Source organism: Globicephala melas, chromosome 14 (assembly GCF_963455315.2).
Source record: "Globicephala melas chromosome 14, mGloMel1.2, whole genome shotgun sequence".
NCBI lineage: Eukaryota > Metazoa > Chordata > Mammalia > Artiodactyla > Delphinidae > Globicephala > Globicephala melas.
Genome location: NC_083327.1, coordinates 7341226 through 7363625, shown reverse-complemented (window position 1 = coordinate 7363625; position 22400 = coordinate 7341226). Strand labels below are relative to the sequence as shown.

Genomic DNA, 22400 nt, shown 5'->3' with positions numbered 1-22400 from the left:
TTCTGAGCCAAAAATGTCCTCTCCTTGCAGTGAACGGTCTCTAGGAGATGAGCCGCCTCTCCCCACCAGTCTGTGCAAGAGCTGCAGTACCGCAGGAGGAATCGCACTGAGTCACCAGGATGAGCTCTCCGTACTCAGCGATTAGAGAGCAGCAGTGACAACCCGAGCTAACCGCTAGGGACTGTTTGCGCATTTCTTCCGAAAAGAAATGAAGCCATTGTTATAAAGAAAAAGGAATGCTTGAAATAGCTTCGTTAGGGATTCTTACTGAAATTACAAAACTAAGAAATTCGGAAAAATACTGGAATGTATTTTATAAACAGATTAAAAACTTACTTATTCGAAAGTTATACTTCTAAAAAACATACTTTCCTGTCAAAGAATTTTCATTGAGTTATCATGCTGTTAAAAATTAATTTATTTAATCAACATCTAAAATTGTTTTGAGTAAGTTTATAATAAAATTATATATAATCATAGGAACACTTTCCTGTGTACAAAAGTTATAGCAACTGAGAACAAGCTCTCAAAGGTCTAACAGGAAGGACAAAAATGGCAAAACAACTAGCTCCAGATCTTACTACAGAATAAGGAAGGCAAAGCAGGCCATCAGGAGAAAGAGACTCCTTCCTGGCCCCATGCTCTAAAGACATCACGGGACAACACAGGGGAAGTGTGGCTCACAATTTTTACAGCAACGTAAAGGCATGCAACAGGCTGTTACTTGGGGGAAATATGTTACATTGTCTTGGTTTTCTATAAATTCTGAAGTAGGTAATTCTACAAAATCACCTACTTAGTTTTCTGATAAGTCAGTTTAACATTATAACCCTTAAGCATCATCCCTAACATCAGTTGCTGGAATAAAATTTGCATCAGAAATTGTAAAGTAGTTCAGAAGTCAAGTCAATTTGGAGCCTTTTCACATAAGTTACTGATTTAAAAGTGTCTATCTGTTACCCATGCCACAAGGATGATGTCTTATTGTAAGAACTAAAGAGCTTGAACTGTATTCTTACATTAATGAAAGACAACCCATCTCCCCATGGAAGAGAGCAGAAAAAATAATTATCCCAATGAATTTATTACGATCCAGAATATTATGTACCTTTAGGCTAACATGACATAGTTTAAAACTGCTTACTTAGTAAAGATCCATAAAATTGGTTAATAACTTAGAAAACAAGAATTACTGTATAGATTTAAGAAGATAAATTAGTCTAGAGAAAAGACACAAAAACTATGAAAAAATGAATACACTTTCCCAGAGAATGAATAGTTACAGTCAGCATTGCATAAAAACAGAGGTGCAGACTAAACAATGCTGTATGGTTATTTCCATATTGCATTACTTTTCTTGGTCAGTTTATTTGACAAAGAATGCTCCATATTTTTGTAATAAAAAAGTCATCAATCTAATGTTCCCTTGCTCTTATATTTTATTAATACTTTAGTATAAAAATGAAAGTGTTTATTAAGTAAGTGTGACTTTAGAAATTCCTATTTCAGTTATCTTTATCAAAGTATATGTTTTCATTATAAAAGTAAAAGATACTATGTAATTAAGGAGCGGGAAAGTGGTTACATTTACCTTATTAGTGGCTGGTGTAGTGCAACCAACGACGCATGGACTGTCACAGACACGACAGAAAGGTGGAAGTAATCAAACATGACATTGACATGGTGATGGAGGCCTCTTTGGAGGCTAAAGTGCAGCTTCAGTGTTCGGCTGCTTATTAGCTGCAAGGCGTTCAGATCATCTGCCCTATAAAAAGCAACACATTTGCTTATTAGTACAAAAATTTAGTAAAGGCAAACATTTTGTAGCATAGTTTAAACTATCAAAACCTTTAATTACTTAATTATTTTTTAAAAACAGAATGAGAATAATTTTTAAAGCATCACATTTGCATTAGACAGTAATATGAAATCTAACAGTAAGAAAATAACCAGATCTTCTAGTTTTCTAACTATACTTACGGTTTCCATGTTAATGGACTGTTTTTCACTAATGCCCCTACAAAACGAGTCCTTTTTGATACTTTAGGAAATACTCTCATCTTAAAATTTTACTCCATAGGGAATACTGTTTATAATAAAGTTGCAGTACAGTGTAGGTCAAATCCTATTGTGCTAAATCCCAAAAGGTGCTTAAAATTGTTTTTATGGTACAAAATTTTGTTATTAAGTGTTGCTCAAAAATAAGCAGGTATCAATAATTGGTATATATTTTATTACAGATATTTAATGTCATTAGATTTACACATACAAAAATTGAAACAATGCCATGAAAATATGTCCAAATATATATCTATTTTTAACCAATATGTACATTATAATTACCTACAGCTAATTAACTATTTACTCATTTCAGCTTACTCCACTTATAGAATTGACTTCTTTTAAAAAAGAACCCCTCAAGGAATTCCCTGCAATAAACAAGTATTACAGAGGAGCAGTAGCCACCACGTAAAAAATTCTTATTCCTCCATGGTAGTAAAGACGACATCTCACAAGCAGACCTTTGAGAAATGTAACTGCTTAGACATTTATCCCACATGTAGTCTGAATTTATAATTTTCAAGAAGTATTTCTTGAAAATACTTGAAAACAAGAAGTATTTCTACAGGTACATTTGAAATGAAAAACAACCCCACGAAAGTAAAATAGTAAAATGGATCTCTGATTCTTGTTTTAAATGAATACAAGCACAGTTTGTCCCTAAAATGTATGACTGTATGTCCGGATGTGTGGACAAGTTCAGGGTAGCCAGTCCTAAAACTTCTTCATGGACTCTGGAAACAACTGTTAAGTCTAAGAGTCATCAGTCTTGATAACTCTCTGAATATCAAGAGAGTCTCACCTGAAGGTGGCATCACTCATGCCCCCAAGAAAGATAAGCCAGTGATGCAGTGGAATAGAGCTCGGTTGTGTTTAAATGCCTCAAGGCAGTGGTATTGTATCAACTGTGCAATTTCTAGAGTCTAGGAAATTGCTTCATGTTTCTTCAAGTCGTCTGACTTTGCTACCTGGAGCTCATGGAATCAGCATGGGCACAAAAAAGTAGGCCTAACCATTCCCATGAGACTCTCCCAGAAGGGAGAAGGAGTCCAAAATAAAGAAGGGGGTAGGCTGGGTTCTAAGAAGAAAATGGGGACTCTAATACAGATAGATAACAGTCATGAGTAACTTACGATTTTTAACTGTTTGATTAGCCTACTTACGAATAATCTCCATCTGTGAAGTGCAGATCCAAGGATAACAGAAAATTCATTTCCTCAAGGGTTTCTTCAATCTGAAGAGAAATTATACTATGAGCTGCCTTTTGAATATTTTATAGAAAGTTAGAAATATGCCTTGAGGCTTTACAAAAAATATTTATCTAAATATATATGAAGAAATGTTTACCTTTTTTTCATCCAACAACATTTTAACTTTGAAGATCATGACATCGTTTAAAACAACTTCCTCATTTTTATATAGAATTTGAAATGTTTTACTGCAAATCAGAGAATCATGAACTGAAGCTGGAAAGGCTAAAGTCATACCTAAAACAGATAAGATATGTAATTGACAGGTAAAAGGAAAAATACAATACAATTATACTTTTACTTTACCATACATTTGATTATATTACTCCAATGCCATGATTTTATATAGCAGTATTAGAACATTTCTGAAAGTTTATTAATTACTATGATAAAAAATGAATAAATATGGCTTCCCTGGTGGTGCAGGGGTTAAGAATCTGCCTGCCAATGCAGGAGACACAGGTTTGAGCCCTGGTCTGGGAAGATCCCACATGCCGCGGAGCAACTAAGCCCGTGTGCCACAACTACTGAGCCTGTGCTCTAGAGTCCGCAAGGCACAACTATTGAGCCTGTGTGCCACAACTACTGAAGCCTGAGCGCCTAGAGCCCATGCTCTGTAACAAGAGAAGCCACCGCAGTGAGAAGCCCGCACACCGCAATGAAGAGCAGCCTCCGCTCGTTGCAATGAGAGAAAAGCCTGCACGCAGCAACAAAGACACAATGCAGCCAAAAGTAAATAAGCAAATAAATTTAAAAACTATTTGTTAAAAAAAATGAGTAAATAAGTACCTTATAACAATTACAGAACTCTTATACAACTTAATCTGAGAAGGTAAATGAGAAATCTCAAGGTAGATATTTTAAGACTGAACAATTGATCTGTATACCACAGAAGAAAGCAATTTAGTTTTCCATAGCTGCCTAGTGAAGAATCTGGTTGGCTTTTGTCCTGCTTCCTGGGAAGTAAACTAAACTCTAAACTCTTGGAATAAAGAATTTGGTTGGCTTTTGTCCCTAATTCCTGAGAGTTAGCCTCTAAATCCTTAGAATTTCCCAATGACAGGAGTGTCTCTGTTATTCATGGTGGCCCAGACAGTTTACGGTAAGGAGATGACTCAGGACGGGGGCTGGCCACACCAGTGAGACCAACCATGTGATTGGAAATTTGGGGTTTTGAGCCACATGCTGTAAGCCCAACCTTCAGGGCAGGGAAGGGGGCTGGAGACTGAGCCATGTGGGCGATGATTCAATCAACCACGTCTATGTAATGAAACACCAATAAAAACTCTGGACACTGAGGCCTGGGGTGGCTTCTCTGGTTGGTGATACTCTCTACATTGTCATACATAGATTCTTCTGGGTGGGTAATGCATCCTGACCCCTTGGGGGGATGACAATGGACTTCACAAATCTGGGACCCTCCCAGACCTGGCGCTGTGCATCTGTTCTTTTGGATGGCTCTGATTTGTATCCCCTTGCTATAACAAAACTTTAATAATAAGTAGAGTGCTTTCCTGAGTTCTGTGAGTTGTTCTCGTGAATTACTGAACCTGAGCGGGTAATTAGTAACTCCCAATTTGTAGCCATGTGATCAGAAGCAAGGGTAGCCTATGGATCCTCAAGTTGCAGCTGGGATCTGAGGTGAGAGCAGTATGGAAAACTGTGTCCTTTACCTGCAAAGTGTGGTCCACCTCTGGGCTGTTGGGTGTCAGGACATCCCAACAGCCCACTTGCTGTCTTATACTCAATCCTCCAGAAATAACATGATGGGAAAGAACCTGGAGATGTTTAATCTAGAGACTATGCACAGTGGGCATCTCCGTGGGCAGGGAGCCCAGAGTGAGATACCAGAGTCCACCTGGAGTAAGGTGGGTGTCCCTGCTGGGGTGGCCTGAGGTCTGAGCCTGTGCAGGTGCTGAGGGAAATCCAGGTAGAACAAGGTACTGGGAGCCCAAGCAAGATGAGGGGGCAACTGCATGGGAGGGGACCTAAGACTGTGGGGGAGGAGGGGGTCCTGGCAGAGGGGCAGCCTGGTACAGGGTGCCGAGTCCCAAAAGGAGGAGAGAAACTTCTCTCGGGGGGTGAAGGTGGGTGTGGGCAGAAGCCCGATACACTGCAATGGAGCCCAAGTGAGGAGAGGAGAATGTCCCTGCAGGAGGAGCTCCTGGCAGGAGGGCTGAGCAAGTCCGGGTGGGGTGAGGAGGGTGTCGCACAGGGACGTGGGCTGCAGGAGGTGCTGAAGCCCGAGAGGTGGGCGGATGCATCGTGAGGGAGGGAGGCACTGACAGGAGCTGGTTATGGAAGGGGCTGATCAAGTGAGAAAACACACCAAGGGTCAGGAGAGCCAGGTGCCCTACTGAGACCTTTCAGGGAAAGAAGGTCCACAGATGGAAAGGAGATAAAACGAATCCTGCGGTTTTGGACTAAACTGGACTAAAAGTAGAAATACTCATGTGAACTCGTGGTTTTTACTACATGTTTAGATAAGGAAAAACAGGTGTAAAAACAGATGTAAATACATTTACATGAATACGTGTAAATGTATTCGTGTATGGTAAATATATATGTATATACATGTACTCACGAGCTCTGTCCACTCACAGGGCCTGAGAACACAGCCCCCAGTACCGGTTTCTAATACAATTCTCCACAAAGAAGAACCAAGGCTTTGCAGAAATGGCTGACTCCAGAGCTGGGGCACACACAGGACAAGATCCATCTGGACCATCTTTTCATACCAGAAAGCAAGTAAGTGCTAGGAGAATGAGGGGGCACATCAAAAGGGCAGAGAAGCCAGCTTGAAGAGGTTTCCCTGGTCACAGCGGGGATAAACTGAGCGTCAAAGTAAATGATGACAGAAATGGATTAACATGCACTGAATAATAGAGAAATTCATAAATCCACACTGATATAAATACACACGTACACACCAGAAGTTTGAAGGGAAAAAGAGTGACTTTACAGTGAAGTCTGACAGAGACTTAAATGATGCAAGTTAACATCACATTAATGGGACACACAGAAGTCATGTGCCACCTAGTGAGATACATGAGATGAACACAGCACTGCTCCTGAGATAGTCCTGTCTGTCACACACCATGAGGAAATCACAGACCAATGAGAACTGAAGGACATTCTACAAATTATCGGGGTTCCAGTCTTCAAAGGCGTTACGGTCATGAGACTCAAGGACAGACCGAGGAACTATTCCAGAACGAAGGGGACTGAAGAGGCATAGCACTTATTACGAGGCATGATTCTGAACTGGATCATTTGCTGCAAAGGACTTTATGGGGAAAACTAGCAAAACTTCAGTGGGTCTGAGGATAAAGTGGCAGTAATGTATCAATGTTAGCTTTGTAATTTGATGATTTCATTGGGTTATGTAGGACAATACTCTTGTTTGGAGGAAATACCCACTACTAAAGTGTTTGGGGATAATGGAGCACCGTGTTGGCAAATTACTCTTAAACAATCCAGGAAGAAAGTTCTTTGTATCGTACTTACAACTTTTCCCTTCATGCATATATGAAGGGAAATCAAGTATCAGAAACTTAACTTCTGTAACTTACAGAGAAGAGGAAGAAATTTTCCTCAATGGAAAGTAAATTTTTTAACGCGCCCAGGTAATGCAAAGTCAGAATCTGCCACCTCAGAGAGCGCCGGTGAGGCTCCAGCTCTTCCGCATTCCTCCTCCCGCCCGGCCTGCAGCTCCTGCGCTGCCCGCCAGTGCTTGCAGACAGCCTCTGTGTCTCCTCTCTATGGCCACCTCCACTGCCTCTGAATGCCACGTCGCCACACAGCACAACTTGGCACTTTGCTCCTGTCTGCAGTCCCTACAGAGCCCTGGAAGCCCTTACTTCTTGAAGGCTGTATCTCTTAACTCAAGGTTAACTTCCTCCCGAACGACTGCAGCCATCACTGTGGGTGAGAAACCTCCCCGACGCCTTCCCTCCCGACCCTCAGGGCTCTCGCCTTGCAGCCCTCCTGGCTCCCACTCCTACCTCGAACCCTGGACCTTTACGTGGCCAACGACCGCGATCCTTGTGTAATTTAAATTCCAATCGACACCCCCTCACACGCCCGCCTTTCTCTCCAGCCCACTCCCTCTAAGGCCACCAGCTCAACGACCCTCTGACCGCGCGGGATGCTACTCCTCTTCATCGCCCCCTGCTTCCCCTCAAGTGCCCACTTCCCTCCTGACCCACCTTAACCTCCACGGTTCACATTGTCACTCACCCTTGCACACGTCCTGTTAAGGACACACATACTACTCTTGCTCTGTCATCTTTGCCCGCAGAAATCTCAACCTTTGTAAACCTAGCTCTCTGCCTAACCCACACTTGTATGCACGAGGTGAATGGAGCTGGGAAGAACACACAGCTCTTCTGACGGACCGGACTTTGAATCCACGATCACTAAGCTTGAACAGGCCTTCAGTGCTGCCGAGCAATCACACCAGGTTTTCTGAATCCATTCCCTCCCCACATTCCTAGATCACTGTTTCATAGGATATTCTCTCTGCTCAAACCTAGCCTTCAGCCTCAACTGAGCAGTTTGGCTCTTATTTCAAAAGAAGATAAACATAACCAGGTTACTTGGCTCCTTGGACGTCTCACTCTCCTGGCTTTGCCCCCACCAAACAGGCCACGCCCTTGTAATCATTTTCTTTGCTGTGTTTTTCTTAGTCAAGAAGAAGCATAGCATAGTGGGGGTTTTTTGTTTTTTGTTTTTAAATTTATTTTCTTTATTTTTGGCTGCATTGGGTCTTTGTTGCTGCGCATGGGCTTTCTCTAGTTGTGGCGAGCGGGGGCTACTCTTCGTTCTGGTGTGCAGGCTTCTCTTTGTGGTGGCTTCTCTTGTTGTGGAGCATGGGCTCTAGGCACGCAGACTTCAGTAGTTGGGGCACGTGGGCTTAGTAGTTGTGGCTCACAGGCTCTAGGCGCACGGGCTTCAGTAGTTGTGGAGCACAGGCTTAGTTACTCCCTGGCATGTGGGATCTTCCAGGACCAGGGCTCAAACCCGTGTCCCCTGCATTGGCAGGTGGATTCTTAACCACTGAACCACCAGGGAAGCCCAGCATAGTGGTTAAGGACAGATTCTGGTTGAAATTCAGGCTCTGCCACTTATTAGCCCGAATTCAATCTTTTTGTGTTTTTTTTTAAACAGGGTCACAGATTGATTTATTTATTTTTGTCTGCATTGGGTCTTTGTTGCTACGTGCAGGCTTTCTCTAGTTGCAGCGAGCGGGGGCTACTCTTCGCTGTGGTGTGCATGCTTCTCATTGCGGTGGCTTCTCTTGTTGCAGAGCACGAGCTCTAGGTGCGTGGGCTTCAGTAGTTGTGGTGCGTGGGCTCAGTAGTTGTGGCTTGCAGGCTCTAGAGCGCAGGCTCAGTAGCTGTGGCACATGGGCTTAGTTGCTCCGCGGCATGTGGGATCTTCCTGGACCAGGGCTCGAACCCGTGTCCCCTGCATTGGCAGGCGGATTCTTAACCACTGTGCCACCAGGGAAACCCCCAAATTCAATCTTTATTAGCCTTTCTGTTTTCTATGCCCCACGTCCAGTCCTTAGCAAATCCCGTTAGCTCTACCTACAAACTACGCATATCCAGTATTTACTGACTGAGAGTGATAGAAATGCTCTAACAGAAACAAAGAACACTGCAGTTAGGAGTTCCCAAAACAGGATTCTAAACCACATGATAAGAAACTGTACACAAAACAAATTATCCTAAATTGCTTTGCAATGACAATAATTAACCTGCTGTGAGAGTCACCTATGCCCTCAATTAACATCAATATTTAAAGCTTTTAAAAAGATGTACCAATGACTTAAAGAAAATAAACTTATCAAGTTTTATTCTCAAACCAGAAGCCAAGGGCAAAAGCTGTGCAAGTTCCTCCAGTCGTTCATTCACCCACCCAGTCAACAAATATTTACTGAATAGCTATGACAACAGCTATATTATAACAGATAGTCTATAAATAGGCACATAATAGACACTTTCTAGGTGTTAGAGATAAAGAGTAAAATTAAAGAGATAAAAATCTCTGACCTTTTGGAGCTTACACACCAGTGGGAAGGGTGATAGAGAATAAAGACAGTAAATAAGAAAAATGATACAGTACGTCTGAAGGTAGTAAGTGCTATGCAGAAAGATAAAGAGAGGAAAGAGGGTGAGAAGGATAGCGGTTTTAAACAGAAAAGTCAGGCAATGCTTCATTGAGAAGGGGATCTCTCAGCAAGGACCAGAACCCCACGTCCTCTCCCTGCTACAGGCCTCCTTCACCTGAGGAGTCTGGAGGTTTGTTCCCCAGAGATGACAGAACAGAGGTCCTCTGAACGGGAAGTCACCTGGCAAAGCTGAGAGCACGAAGGTATAAGCAGAGGCGTTCTGAACCCTGAACGCCGAGGTGCACAGAGCTCTTCCTCTACTGGGTTCCCAGAATGCTGGCAGTTAAAGAAGTCTTACTCTCCAGGAAGGAAACAGGCTAGAGTCTTCCCTGGCATTTCAAGAACTGTAAAGAGCGTAAGATCTAACCCTATTTGCAAGCCAGTAAGCTAGCTGGCCACAGGGTCATGGATGCTGGCAAGAGACACGAGACTCTGGGGTCAGAGTTTCAAGTTCACCTCGGTTGCCCTTGTTCTCACTCCCCCAAGTCACAAGGGGTGACACAGGTGGATACCACGCACGCATAGGGTTTGGGTCACAGTTGAAGAACTCTAAGCTTAGGAAACCTTGATCTTTTTTAAGGAGGTATAAGAAAACCTGTCTAACCTTTGAACTGGAGGGAGACGGTATCTCTGTCATACTGGACAGTAAACAAATCCACCTTCTGCTCCAGACAGAGACACTACCTACACCTCCCAAAGCTCTTCACTACAGCAACATCCTTAAAAAGATGGTCTGGAACAAAAGCCTCTCAGCGTCCTTGCTCACTAGATGTACGGAGACTGAGAAACCATGGAGAGCTACTTTCAACAACATGTAGCGTAAAATCTCAGCTTCTTCACAGTTCTTGACACGGGGAATCAGACCAGGCCAAAATGTCTATAATAGATCTGTTATGTAAATCTATTTTATTAGATAAGATCTCAGATACCAACTTCACAGATTCCTAGCAATCAGCTCACCAACATCACCCTAATGTGACACTCGAAGACATAAGTCCCATGTGTGCCCTCTGAACGTCCAATCAGCCTCCTTTCAGTCACGTGCAGATAACTGACGACTATCAGACACCTGAAGAAAGCTTCTAACATGCAAGTTAGAAACCAAAACAGAGAAAAAGCAACTTGTAGAGAGAAATAAAACTTAAAAATCTATCAGTATTGTTCTTAAAAAAAATTGCATTCATGAAATAAGAAAATGTTGCTATAACTGGGGGTGGGGGTGGGGGAAGAATGGATTGGGAGTTTGCAATTAGCAGATGCAAACTAGTATATATAGGATAGATAAACAACAAGGTCCTACTGTATAGCACAGGGAGCTATATTCAATATCCTGTGATAAACCATAATGGAAAAGAATATGAAAAGAATGTATATATGTGTATAGCTGAGTCACTTTGCTGTACAGCAGAAATTAACACATTCTAAATCAACTATACTTCAATACAATAAATGGTTAAAAAGGAAAATGTTGCTATAACAAAGGAACAGTCATAGAACAAAAGAGCACTTGAATTTTAAAAGAAAAAATGGAATGAGACGGAGTGAGGAAAAGGAGGGGAGAGAGGAAGGAGAAAGAGAGATAGACAAAAAAAAGAGATAAAGAAAAGCAAAAAGCTCAAAAAAGCAGTTACGGCTGAAGAAATAACCTAATAAATACAGCAAAGAGGAATAAATGGAAAAAAAGGAGAGGAAAAAAACTAAAAATTAAGAGAACCAGTGAAGATGATCCACCATCTAAATGACAGAAGTTCCATAAAGAACGAACAGAGAAGACAAATGGGAGAAAATGATTAACAAACTAAGAAAATTTCCCAGAACTGAAGTACATCTCCTTCCAGAGGAAAAGGGCCCAATGAGTACTGAGAGACCAGAGGTACATCATCGTGTGCCATTAGGGCAGCCAAAACAAAGAGAAGATTCTACAAGATTCTTGAAAGGGGAAAAGGATCACATATAAAGAACTAGCAACCAGAAAAGCTTTGAAACTCTCAACAGCAAGGCTGCAACCCAAAAGCCAATGGAGCAATATTCTCAAAATTCTGAAGGGAAGAGTTCCAACCTAGAATTCCATACTTAGCTAAACAAGTGTAAGAGCAGAATAAAGACATTTTTAGACACTAAAGGTTTCAGAGATATTTATTTCCTACACCACTTTCCCCAACAAGATAATAGAGAATAGGCTCCACCAAAATGAGAGAGTAAACCAAGAGACAAAATAGGTGTTAGGAAACAAGATCCAATGCACAAGGAAGGTACAGGGAATCCCTAGGAAGACAGGAAGGAAGGTTCCAAAGAGGTCCTCTGTCTTAGATACAGAGGTGACTGACCAAGATTGGATCAGTGTGCTCAACCCACAGCTACACCGAGGTCTATCATCTGAAAGACCTGTGCTGCCATGGGGCCATTTTTTAACCTAAGGACAGATTAAAAGCTTGGCCAGATTCCTTTCAGCACTTGATTTGCTTGAGGGTGCACTAAGAAAGTTTCTGCCCTATAGCCTAGATCATATGAGGGCAGTCTTTTCCTCTCATAGAGGTTTTCTGCTTTGCCCTACTCCTAAGAGTTGAAGGAAGGAAAACTGAATGGTTAAGTGTAGATGTAAACCAGCCTATTCCACACATTGGCTATCTAATGCTCCACCATGCCGCGACCTTGGCGGGAGCCCTGGATGTGTGAGTTCACACAATACTCCATCACACTACGACCTTGGCGGGAGCCCTGGATGTGTGAGTTCACACAATACTCCATCACACTACGACCTTGGCGGGAGCCCTGGATGTGTGAGTTCACACAATACTCCATCACACTACGACCTTGGCGGGAGCCCTGGGTGTGTGAGTTCACACAATACTCCATCACACTGTGACCCTGGCAGGAGCCCTGGATGTGTGAACTCACAAAATATTCCATCACACTATGGCTTGGAAGTGTGGATTCACACAAGTCACTCCTGACCTTGCCCATTAACTCCCCTAAGGGATCCTGAAACGTTTCAGTGCACAGAAGCACACCATAACCCAGGGACTGCTCAGCTTTCTCATGGCAGCAGCTTTCCCCCACAGCTGAACTTGTGCTTGCTACTCAGTTTTTCCAAACTCAACCAGACACGTCCTTGGCATATACTCATAGGTAATGAAACTATAAGCAAAACTAAAGAATGATTAATACAAAAGTCAGGAGGATTACACAGGGCGCTTTTATGGTACTAATAATATTCTGTTTCTTAAATGAAGGGTTGGTACCTGGGAGTTTATTTTATCACTTAATAAAATAATGTTTTACATTAACTTCAAAAATGTCTGATACATTTCACAATAAAATTTTAAATGCTTATTGCATTACCTATGTCATGCATTGTTCTAAGCTAAGTAGACCAGACCAAACCAAAACAAACCAAAAAACCACCTTCCCTGCCCTCATCTAATTCTGTAAATTCCATCTGCACTAAGTGTGACAGAGAAGGACAGAGTGCTGTAGCATCTCATAAGATGAGGGTGAACTACGTCTGCAGAGTCAGGAAAGGCTCTGGTGACAATACAGCATTTGAGTTGAAATACCATGAAAAAGTTAATCAAAAGAAGACGGAAGGGAGGAGAATTTCAGGAGGAAGGAGCAGAAACTTCTTGTTAGCAACTGCTAACAGCTATAAAATAGGAAATCGACAGTAACACAATAATAGTGGGGGACGTTAACACCTCACTTACACCAATGGACAGATCAACCAAAATGAAAATAAATAAGGAAACAGAAGCCTTAAATGACACAATAGACCAGATAGATTGAATTGATATTTATAGGACATTCCATCCAAAAACAGCAGATTACACTTTCTTCTCAAGTGCGCACGGAACATTCTCCAGGATAGATCACACCTTGGGTCACAAATCAAACCTCAGTAAATTTAAGAAAATTGAAATCATATCAAGCATCTTTTCTGACCACAACGCTATGAGATTAGAAATGAATTACAGGGAAAAAACGTAAAAACCACAAACACATGGAGGCTAAACAATACGTTACTAAATAACCAAGTCATCACTGCAGAAATCAAAGAGGAAATCAAAAAATGCCTAGAGACAAATGACAATGAAAACACGACGATCCAAAACCTATGGAATGCAGCAAAAGCAGTTCTAAGAGGGAAGATTATAGCTATACCTCAAGAAACAAGAAAAACCTCAAATAAACAATCTAACCTTACACCTAAAGGAACTAGAGAAAGAAGAACAAACAAAACCAAAAATTAGCAGAAGGAAAGAAATCATAAAGATCAGAGCAGAAATAAATGAAATAGAAACAAAGAAGACAATAGCAAAGATCAATAAAACTAAAAGCTGGCTCTTTGAGAAGATAAACAAAATTGATAAACCATCAGCCAGATGCATCAAGAAAAAGAGGGAGAGGACTCAAATCAATAAAATTAGAATTAGAAATGAAAAAGGAGAAGTTACAACAGACACCACAGAAATACAAAGCATCCTAAGAGACTACTACAAGCAACTCTATGCCAATAAAATGGACAACCTGGAAGAAATGGACAAATTCTTAGAAAGGTATAAACTTCCAAGACTGAACCAGCAAGGAATAGAAAATATGAACAGACCAATCACAAGTAATGAAATTGAAACTGTGATTAAAAATCTTCCAACAAAGTCCAGGACCAGATGGCTTCACAGGTGAATTCTGTCAAACATTTAGAGAAGAGCAGACACCCATCCTTCTCAAACTCTTCCATACAACTGGGGAGGAAGGAACACTCCCAACTCATTCTATGAGACCACCATCACCCTGATACCAAAACCAGACAAAGATACTACAAAAAAAGAAAATTACAGACCAATATCACTGATGAATACAGATGCAAAAATCCTCAACAAAATACTAGCAAACAGAATCCAACAACACATTAAAAGGATCATACACCATGATCAACTGGGATTTATCCCAGGGATGCAAGGATTCTTTAGTATACGCAAATCAATCAATGTGATACACCATATTAACAAACTGAAGAATAAAAACCATATGATCATCTCAATAGATGCAGAAAAAACTTTTGACAAAAGTCAACACCCATTTATGATAAAAACTGTACAGAAAGTGGGCATAGAGGGAACCTACCTCAACATAATAAAGGCCATATATAACAAACCCTCAGCAAATATAATTCTCAATGGTGAAAAACTGAAAGCATTTCCTCTAAGATCAGGAACAAGACAGGGATGTCTGCGCTCACCACTATTATTCAACATAGTTTTGGAAGTCCTAGCCAGCAGACTAGCAACCAGAGAAGAAAAAGAAATAAAAGGAATACAAATTGGAAAAGAAGAAGTAAAACTGTCACTGTTTGCAGATGACATGATACTATATACAGAGAATCCTAAAAATGCCACCAGAAAACTACTAGAGCTAATCAATGAATTTGGTAAAATTGCAGGATACAAAATAAATGCACAGAAATCTCTTTCATTCCTATACACTAATGATGAAAAATCTGAAAGAGAAATTTAGGAAACACTCCCATTTACCACTGCAACAAAAAGAATAAACTACCTAGGAAGAAACCTACCTAGGGAGGCAAAAGACCTGTATGCAGAAAACTATAAGACACTGATGAAAGAAATTAAAGATGATACCAACAGATGGAGAGATATACCATGTTCTTGGATTGGAAGAATCAATATTGTGAAAATGACTATACTACCGAAAGCAATCTACAGATTCAATGCAATCCCTATCAAATTACTAATGGCATTTTTCACAGAACTAGAATAAAAAATCTTAAAATTTGTCTGGAGACACAAAAGACCCAGAATAGCCAAAGCAGTCTTGAGGGAAAAAAATGGAGCAGGAGGAATCAGACTCCCTGACTTCAGACTATACTACAAAGCTACAGTAATCAAGACAATATGGTACTGGCATAAAAGCAGAAACATAGGTCAATGGAACAAGATAGAAAGCCCAGAGATAAACCCACGCACCTATGGTCAACTAATCTATGACAAAGGAGGCAAGGATATACAATGGAGAAAAGACAGTCTCTTCAATAAGTGTTGCTGGGAAAACTGGACAGCTACATGTAAAAGAATGAAATTAGAACACTCCCTAACACCATACACAAAAATAAACTCAAAATGGATTAGAGACCTAAATGTAAGACCGGACACTATAAAACTCTTAGAGGAAAACATAGGAAGAACACTCTTTGACATAAATCACAGCAAGATCTTTTTTGATCTACCTCCTAGAGTAATGGAAATAAAACCAAAAATAAACAAATGGGACCTAATGAAACTTCAAAGCTTTTGCAAAGCAAGGAAACCATAAACAAGACAAAAAGACAACCCTCAGAATGGGAGAAAATATTTGCAAATGAATCAACGGACAAAGGATTAATCTCCAAAATATATAAACAGATCATGCAGCTCAATATTAAAGAAACAAACAACACAATCAAAAAATGGGCAGAAGACCTAAATAGACATTTTTTCAAAGAAGACAGATAGATGGCCAAGAGCACATGTAAAGCTGCTCAACATCACTAATTATTAGAGAAATGCAAATCAAAACTACAATGAGGGGCTTCCCTGGTGGCACGGTGGTTGAGAGTCCGCCTGCCGAAGCAGGGGACACGGGTTCGTGCCCTGGTCTGGGAAGATCCCACATGCCGCGGACTGGCTAGGCCTGTGAGCCATGGCCGCTGAGCCTGCGCGTCCGGAGCCTGTGCTCCGCAACGGGAGAGGCCACAACAGTGAGAGGCTCGCGTACCGCAAAAAAAACCAAAACAACAACAAAAAAACTACAATGAGGTATCACCTCACACCAGTTAGAATGGGCATCATCAGAAAATCTACAAACAACAAATGGTGGAGAGGGTGTGGAGAAAAGGGAACCTTCTTGCATTGCTGGTGGGAATGTGAATTGATACAGCCACTATGGAGAACAGTATGGAGGTTCCTTAAAAAACTAAAAACAGAATTACCATATGATCCAGCAATCCCACTACTGGGCATATACCCAGAGAAAACCATAATTCAAAAAGACACATGCACCCCAATGTTCACTACAGCACTATTTACAATAGCCAGGTCATGGAAGCAACGTAAATGTCCATTAACAGAAGAATGGATAAAGAAGATGTGGTACATATATACAATTATTACTCAGCCATAAAAAGGAAGGAAATTGGGTCATTTGTTGCGACGTGGATGGATCTAGAGACTGTCATACAGAGTGAAGTAAGTCAGAAAGAGAAAAACAAATATCGTATATTAACGCATATATGTGGAACCTAGAACAATGGTACAGATGAACCGGTTTGCAGGGCAGAAGTTGAGACACAGATGTAGAGAACAGACGTATGGACACCAAGCGGGGAAAGCGGCGGGGTGGTGGTGGTGGTGATGTGCTGAATTGGGAGATTGGGATTGACATGTATACACTGTGTGTATAAAATGGATGACTAATAAGAATCTGCTGTATAAAAAAATAAATAAAATTAAATTAAAAAATTAAAAAAAAAAGAAACTTCATTTATTTCTTACTTCATATGGTATTAGGTACACGGTCAGCACTTGTGGAGAAATTGGAACTTGTGTGCACTGCTGGTGGGAATGTAAATGATGTAGCTACCATGGAAAGCAGTATGGAGGTTCCTCAAAAAATTAAAAGAAAACTACCATATGATCCAGCAATCCCACTTCTGGATATTTATACAAAAGATTTGAAAACAGGGTATTGAAGACATATATCTGCACTGTGCTGTTCATGGAAGCATAAAGTCCATCAGCGGATGAATGGATAAAGAAAATGAGATATAAGATGGAATATTTTCAGCCTTAAAAAAGGAGGTGGGCTTCCCTGGTGGCGCAGTGGTTAAGAACCTGCCTGCCAATGCAGGGGACATGGGTTCGAGCCCTGGTCCGGGAAGATCCCACATGCCACGGAGCAACTAAGCCCATGAGCCACAGCTATTGAAGCCTGCATGCCTAGAGCCCGTGCTCTGCAACGAGAAGCCACCACAATGAGAAGCCCACACACAGCAAAGAAGAGTAGCCCCTGCTCACCGCAACTAGAGAAAGCCCGCGCACAGCAACCGACCCAATGCAACCAAAAATAAATAATAAATAAATTAATTAATTTTTTTTAAAAAAAGAGGGAAATCCTGTCATACGCTACCACATGGATGAACCATGAGGACTTATGCTAAGTGCAATAGGTCAGACGAATGCTGCGTGATTCTACCTACACGAGGGATCTCACATCGGCACTCATGGAAGCGGTAAGTACAAGAGTGGTTGCTAGGGGCCAGGAGCTGGGGTAAATGCGGAGTCCTCGGTACACCATGTTCAACGTACAGAGTTTGTCAAACAACAATGTGCCTACAGTTAGCAACACTTAACACTTAAAAGTTTGTTAAGAGAGGAAATTTCATGTTACGTGTTTTTTACCAAAAAAAAAAAAAAGAGTGCTTTACTCTGGAGTGTTAGTAACCCATGGCAATTTATTTAGAGAGAAGCCTTGAGGTTTTCGTCCTAAGGTTAACATTAATTTCCTGACATTCTGTACTTGGGCCTGGGGTGCCCAGCTGTCCTGATTACAGACCTTTAATTTATCCCTGTTTTCAGGCCCGCCTCTCACTTTCCTTCATCTGCTATTCCCATCTGCACGCTTGCAGGGAAAGTATCCCGAAAAGGTAGTTCAGCTCCTACTTCTGTTTTCTGTCTTTCAAAATTCACTGAAATATTTTTGTTATTCCTTCTTACACTCCTTCATTGCTATTACTGAGGAGTCTTGGAAACAAGAAGACCAAGACATATGTGTGTACTCAGTTTATTGTCTTGAGTCGGAAAGCCTCCCTGCTTTTTTAACATTTATTTGATGATAACCTCCATCCATGAGGTTAGGAACCACATAAACACGTTTCATTGCTTTGATTTACGAGTGAGGACCATGTCTTACACATAATAGGCACTCAGCAAGTATCTATTGAAGAACTGAACTTTCATCTAACTTCTTAATTTAGTGCCCTATTTCCTTGTTGAAATGACTCTATTTTCACTTTGCCTATCAGTCATCTGCTAACCCAAACATCAAACCTACACTTTGAGAGACTTGTGGTAGAGGCCTACAAATACTTCCATTAAATCATGATAATTTAGATTTTATTCCTATCACCATCTTTCTGCATTTCCATTTCTTTTGGTTAAACAGCTAGCATTGGTATCTCTCATTTATTCTGTGCACAAGTGAGCATTCATTCAACCATAATTTGCCGCTAAAATAACGAGAACTAAGAGATATGAACATAAATGAGAACACTGTCCTTGTTTTCAGAGTTCCCAGTCTAGTTTGGATAGAAACATTCAAGCACATAATTGCAGTACAATGTGATAATCTCCTAATTCCTTATTTCCGGAGGCCAAAGCAAATGGCACTGTAATTATTACTGTCTCTTCAGCCAGGTAAAAAGACCACAAATGGCAGTGACAGAAGGAAGCCGCTGAATCCAGGGAAAGGAAGTGGAGGCTTGTGATGCCAAATGGACTCAAGTTTCATAATCTATGCAAGAGTTTATTGCAAGAGCTAACTTTCTGGTGATTTTTCCATTCACAGTTGTCGAAATTATTCAGTTCCTGATAACAGTAATGAATTAGTGACATAATATGAATTGTCTCTAGCTATATATTTCTTTAAACTTGCCTCATTTTTAAAAGCATTTTTCTTTAATGATTCTTGCTGTTTGTTTGCATTAGAATTCCATTTCTGAATTGGAAAAAATGTGTTAAGATGCTAAGAGCTGAAAGAAGTCTATAGAAAGCGCTATGACAACATGGCAGAGGAAACTCCTCAGTGCCTATGGGAGGCATCTACGGGCTAACAAAGGAGACAATGAGGGGAGGAATGTGCACAGAATAGGAGGGAGGTTAGAGCCCAGCGAATCTGTTCCAGAGAATCCACAGGGACAATGGTGGGAAATAAAGTCAGACATGTAGGATGGGGGTCAAGTCATGAAAACTCTTCACAATTCAGAAAAACCTATCACAACATTTCAGTGTCTGTCAAAGGAAGGCCCTGAAAGGTTGGTGCCTGGGCAGAGCTTAAGGAAACAACTAACGGGGGAGAAAGAGATGGTTCTTCTAGCAGCACTGCAAAATACTGACGCTTCATTACAAGTGGCCAGTTAGCCACTGCCACGGCAAAGCACCTGGGCCAACTCTTCCTGATACCTAGCCCCTATTTCCAGACTTCCCTTTTTCTTTTATTTATTTTTTAATCAATTAATTAATTAATTTTAATTTATGGCTGCATTGGGTCTTAGTTGCTGCATGCAGGCTTTCTCTAGTTGCGGCGAGGGGTAGCTACTCTTCGTTGTGTGCGCGGGCTTCTCATTGCAGTGGCTTCTCTTGTTGCGGAGCACGGGCTCTAGGCATGTGGGCTTCAGCAGTTGTGGCTCGCGGGCTCAGTAGCTGTGGCTCGTGGGCTCTAGAGCGCAGGCTCAGTAGTTGTGGCACACGGGCTTAGTTGCTCCGTGGCACGTGGGATCTTCCCAGACCAGGGCTTGAACCCGTGTCCCCTGCATTGGCAGGCGGATTCTTAAGCACTGCGCCACCTGGGAAGTCCCCCCCTTTTTCTTTTCTTTTCTTTTTTTTTTTAGAATTTATGTATGTATGTATTTATTTATTATTTTATTTTTTGGCTGTGTTGGGTCTTCGTTGCTGCTCACGGGCTTTCTCTAGTTGCGGCGAGCAGGGGCTACTCTTCACTGCGGTGCGCAGGCTTCTCATTGCGGTGGCTTCTCTTGTTGCAGAGCCTGGGCTCTAGGCACGCGGGCTCAGTAGTTGTGGTGCATGGGCTTAGTTGCTCCACCTCATGTGGGATCTTTCCAGACCAGGGCTTGAACCCATGTTCCCTGCATTGGCAGGTGGATTCTTAACCACTGTGTCACCAGGGAAGCCCCCTTCTTCTTTTAACCACTACCACCAGTATAAAAGCACTGGGTGGTGGTAGGTAGGAAAAGAATGCAATACAAATATGCACAAGGAATCCTACCCAGAATAGACAGCCTTAGAAAAACCCTGGTCAAACACAAATAGCTGGAAATTTCTTTTTGGTTCAACCAGGTTTGACTTCTTATTAGTCCAAATGTTTATCTAGTTGTGAAGCTTTTATCGAAGTGGAGAATATACTTTTTTAGTAATAAGACTTTCCCTGCATATTATTGCTTGAATTTTGGGCAATTTCTCTTTCTTTCTCCCCATAAACAGCAGTCTTACAGAAGAACTAAATAGATTTTTTTTTCCAAAGAGGACACTAAAATGGCCAACAGTCACATAGAAAGATGCTCAGCAAGGCTAATCATCAGGGAAATGCAAAACAAACCCACAATTACCTATCACCTCACACCTGCCAGAATGACCCTCCTCAAGAAGAAAAGAGACAACAGTGCTGGCGAAGGTGTGGAGAAAAGGGAAACCCTCACACGATGTTGGTGGGAGTGTAAGTTGGTCTGACCACTGTGGAAAACAAAAAACTAAAACTAGATCTGCCATACAGTCCAGCAATTCCACTTCTGGGTATACCCAAAGGCAACGGAAATGGGATTTTGAAGAGATATATGCACTCCTGTGTTTACTGCAGCATCATTCACAATACCCAAGATGTGGAAACAATCTCAATGCCCATCAACAGATGAAAGGATAAAAAAGGTGTGGTGTATATATACACAATGGAATATTATTCAGCCACAAGAAAGGAGGACATCCTGCCATTTGCGAAAATATGGATGGATCTTGAGCACATTATGCTAAATGAAGTAAGTTAGAGAAAGACAGTACGTATGGTATCATTTACATGTGGAATCCTAAAAAAAAGCCAAACTCATAACGAACAGAGAGTAAAATAAGAACAATCTTATCTTCCCACCCCCGCCATCCCCTTGTATGGGGGAGTGGGAAGATAACACTGATGTAGCTTAAGGGTATGAGCTTGCAATGAGTATAGTATAAATAAGTCATAGAGATCTAATGCATAGCATAATGAATAAAGACAACAATACTGTACTATAATTAGGTAATGTGATAAATATCACTACAATGGCAATCAAAGTACAATATACAAATGTATCAAAGTAATACATTGTACACAATGTTAAATTTATACAGTGTTACATTATTCAATAAAAATGCCAAATTTATTCAAGAAAAAAGGAACAATAGCTGACTTTTAATGACTACTTATTACTTACTTATTGCTTCTCACTACTACTACTAGCTACCATCTGTAGAGCACTAACTATGTGCCAGGCACTGTGCTTTACGGATATTGTTATGAATCCTTTAGGCAATCTTATAGGGCAGGGATTAACATATCCATTTTATAGATACCAAGCCTCTGATAACGTAACTAAGTTGTCCAGGAAATAAATGCCACTGCTGTTTGCTGCAAAGCCTGTGCTTGGTCTTCTATGCCACACTGATAAACTAGTTCAAAGACATACCTGCAGTTCACTCTTACACTCACTACAGAACCCCACACTGGAGGGGAAGAGCTGTCTCACTGAGGAAGAAAAGACCCAGAGAAGGTGCTGAAGAGGGCAGACCATACCAATCAGCTCTCCTGTGTACAAGCAAGGCCAACCCTTAAACACGGAGAAGGGAGAGGCACACAAACGGCTCCAGTAGCTCCCTCTTCCGAGACTGTCCTTACATCAAGCGGGTGCTGAGATCCTAGAGGTCACCTTATTGCAGCTCTTTAACATCTACGGCAGTTAAGATAGGATGGGAAGCCAGGACAAAGTACCCACTATTTACTGAGCACTACACTGGGCCTCTTGACCCAATTTTCTCACTTAATTTTCAAAAAACACACTGTGAAACAGGGATTATTTCCATTTCACTGATTAGGAAAGGCTC

At 41.2% G+C, this 22400-nt stretch overlaps 1 protein-coding gene across 15 annotated transcripts in view; it reads right to left on the bottom strand.

Annotated features, from left to right (window-relative positions):
- Positions 1 to 22400, bottom strand: part of FAM135A (family with sequence similarity 135 member A) — a 123397-nt gene that overhangs the window by 61045 nt on the left and 39952 nt on the right. For all 15 annotated transcript variants that reach the window (XM_060283321.1, XM_030859203.2, XM_060283328.1 and 12 more), the window contains 3 exons: positions 3409 to 3548; positions 3225 to 3295; positions 1592 to 1765 (listed from right to left, as the gene is read on the bottom strand). In XM_060283321.1, the coding sequence (XP_060139304.1) occupies positions 1592 to 1765; positions 3225 to 3295; positions 3409 to 3548 (385 nt within the window). The remainder of the gene's footprint in view (positions 1 to 1591; positions 1766 to 3224; positions 3296 to 3408; positions 3549 to 22400) is intronic.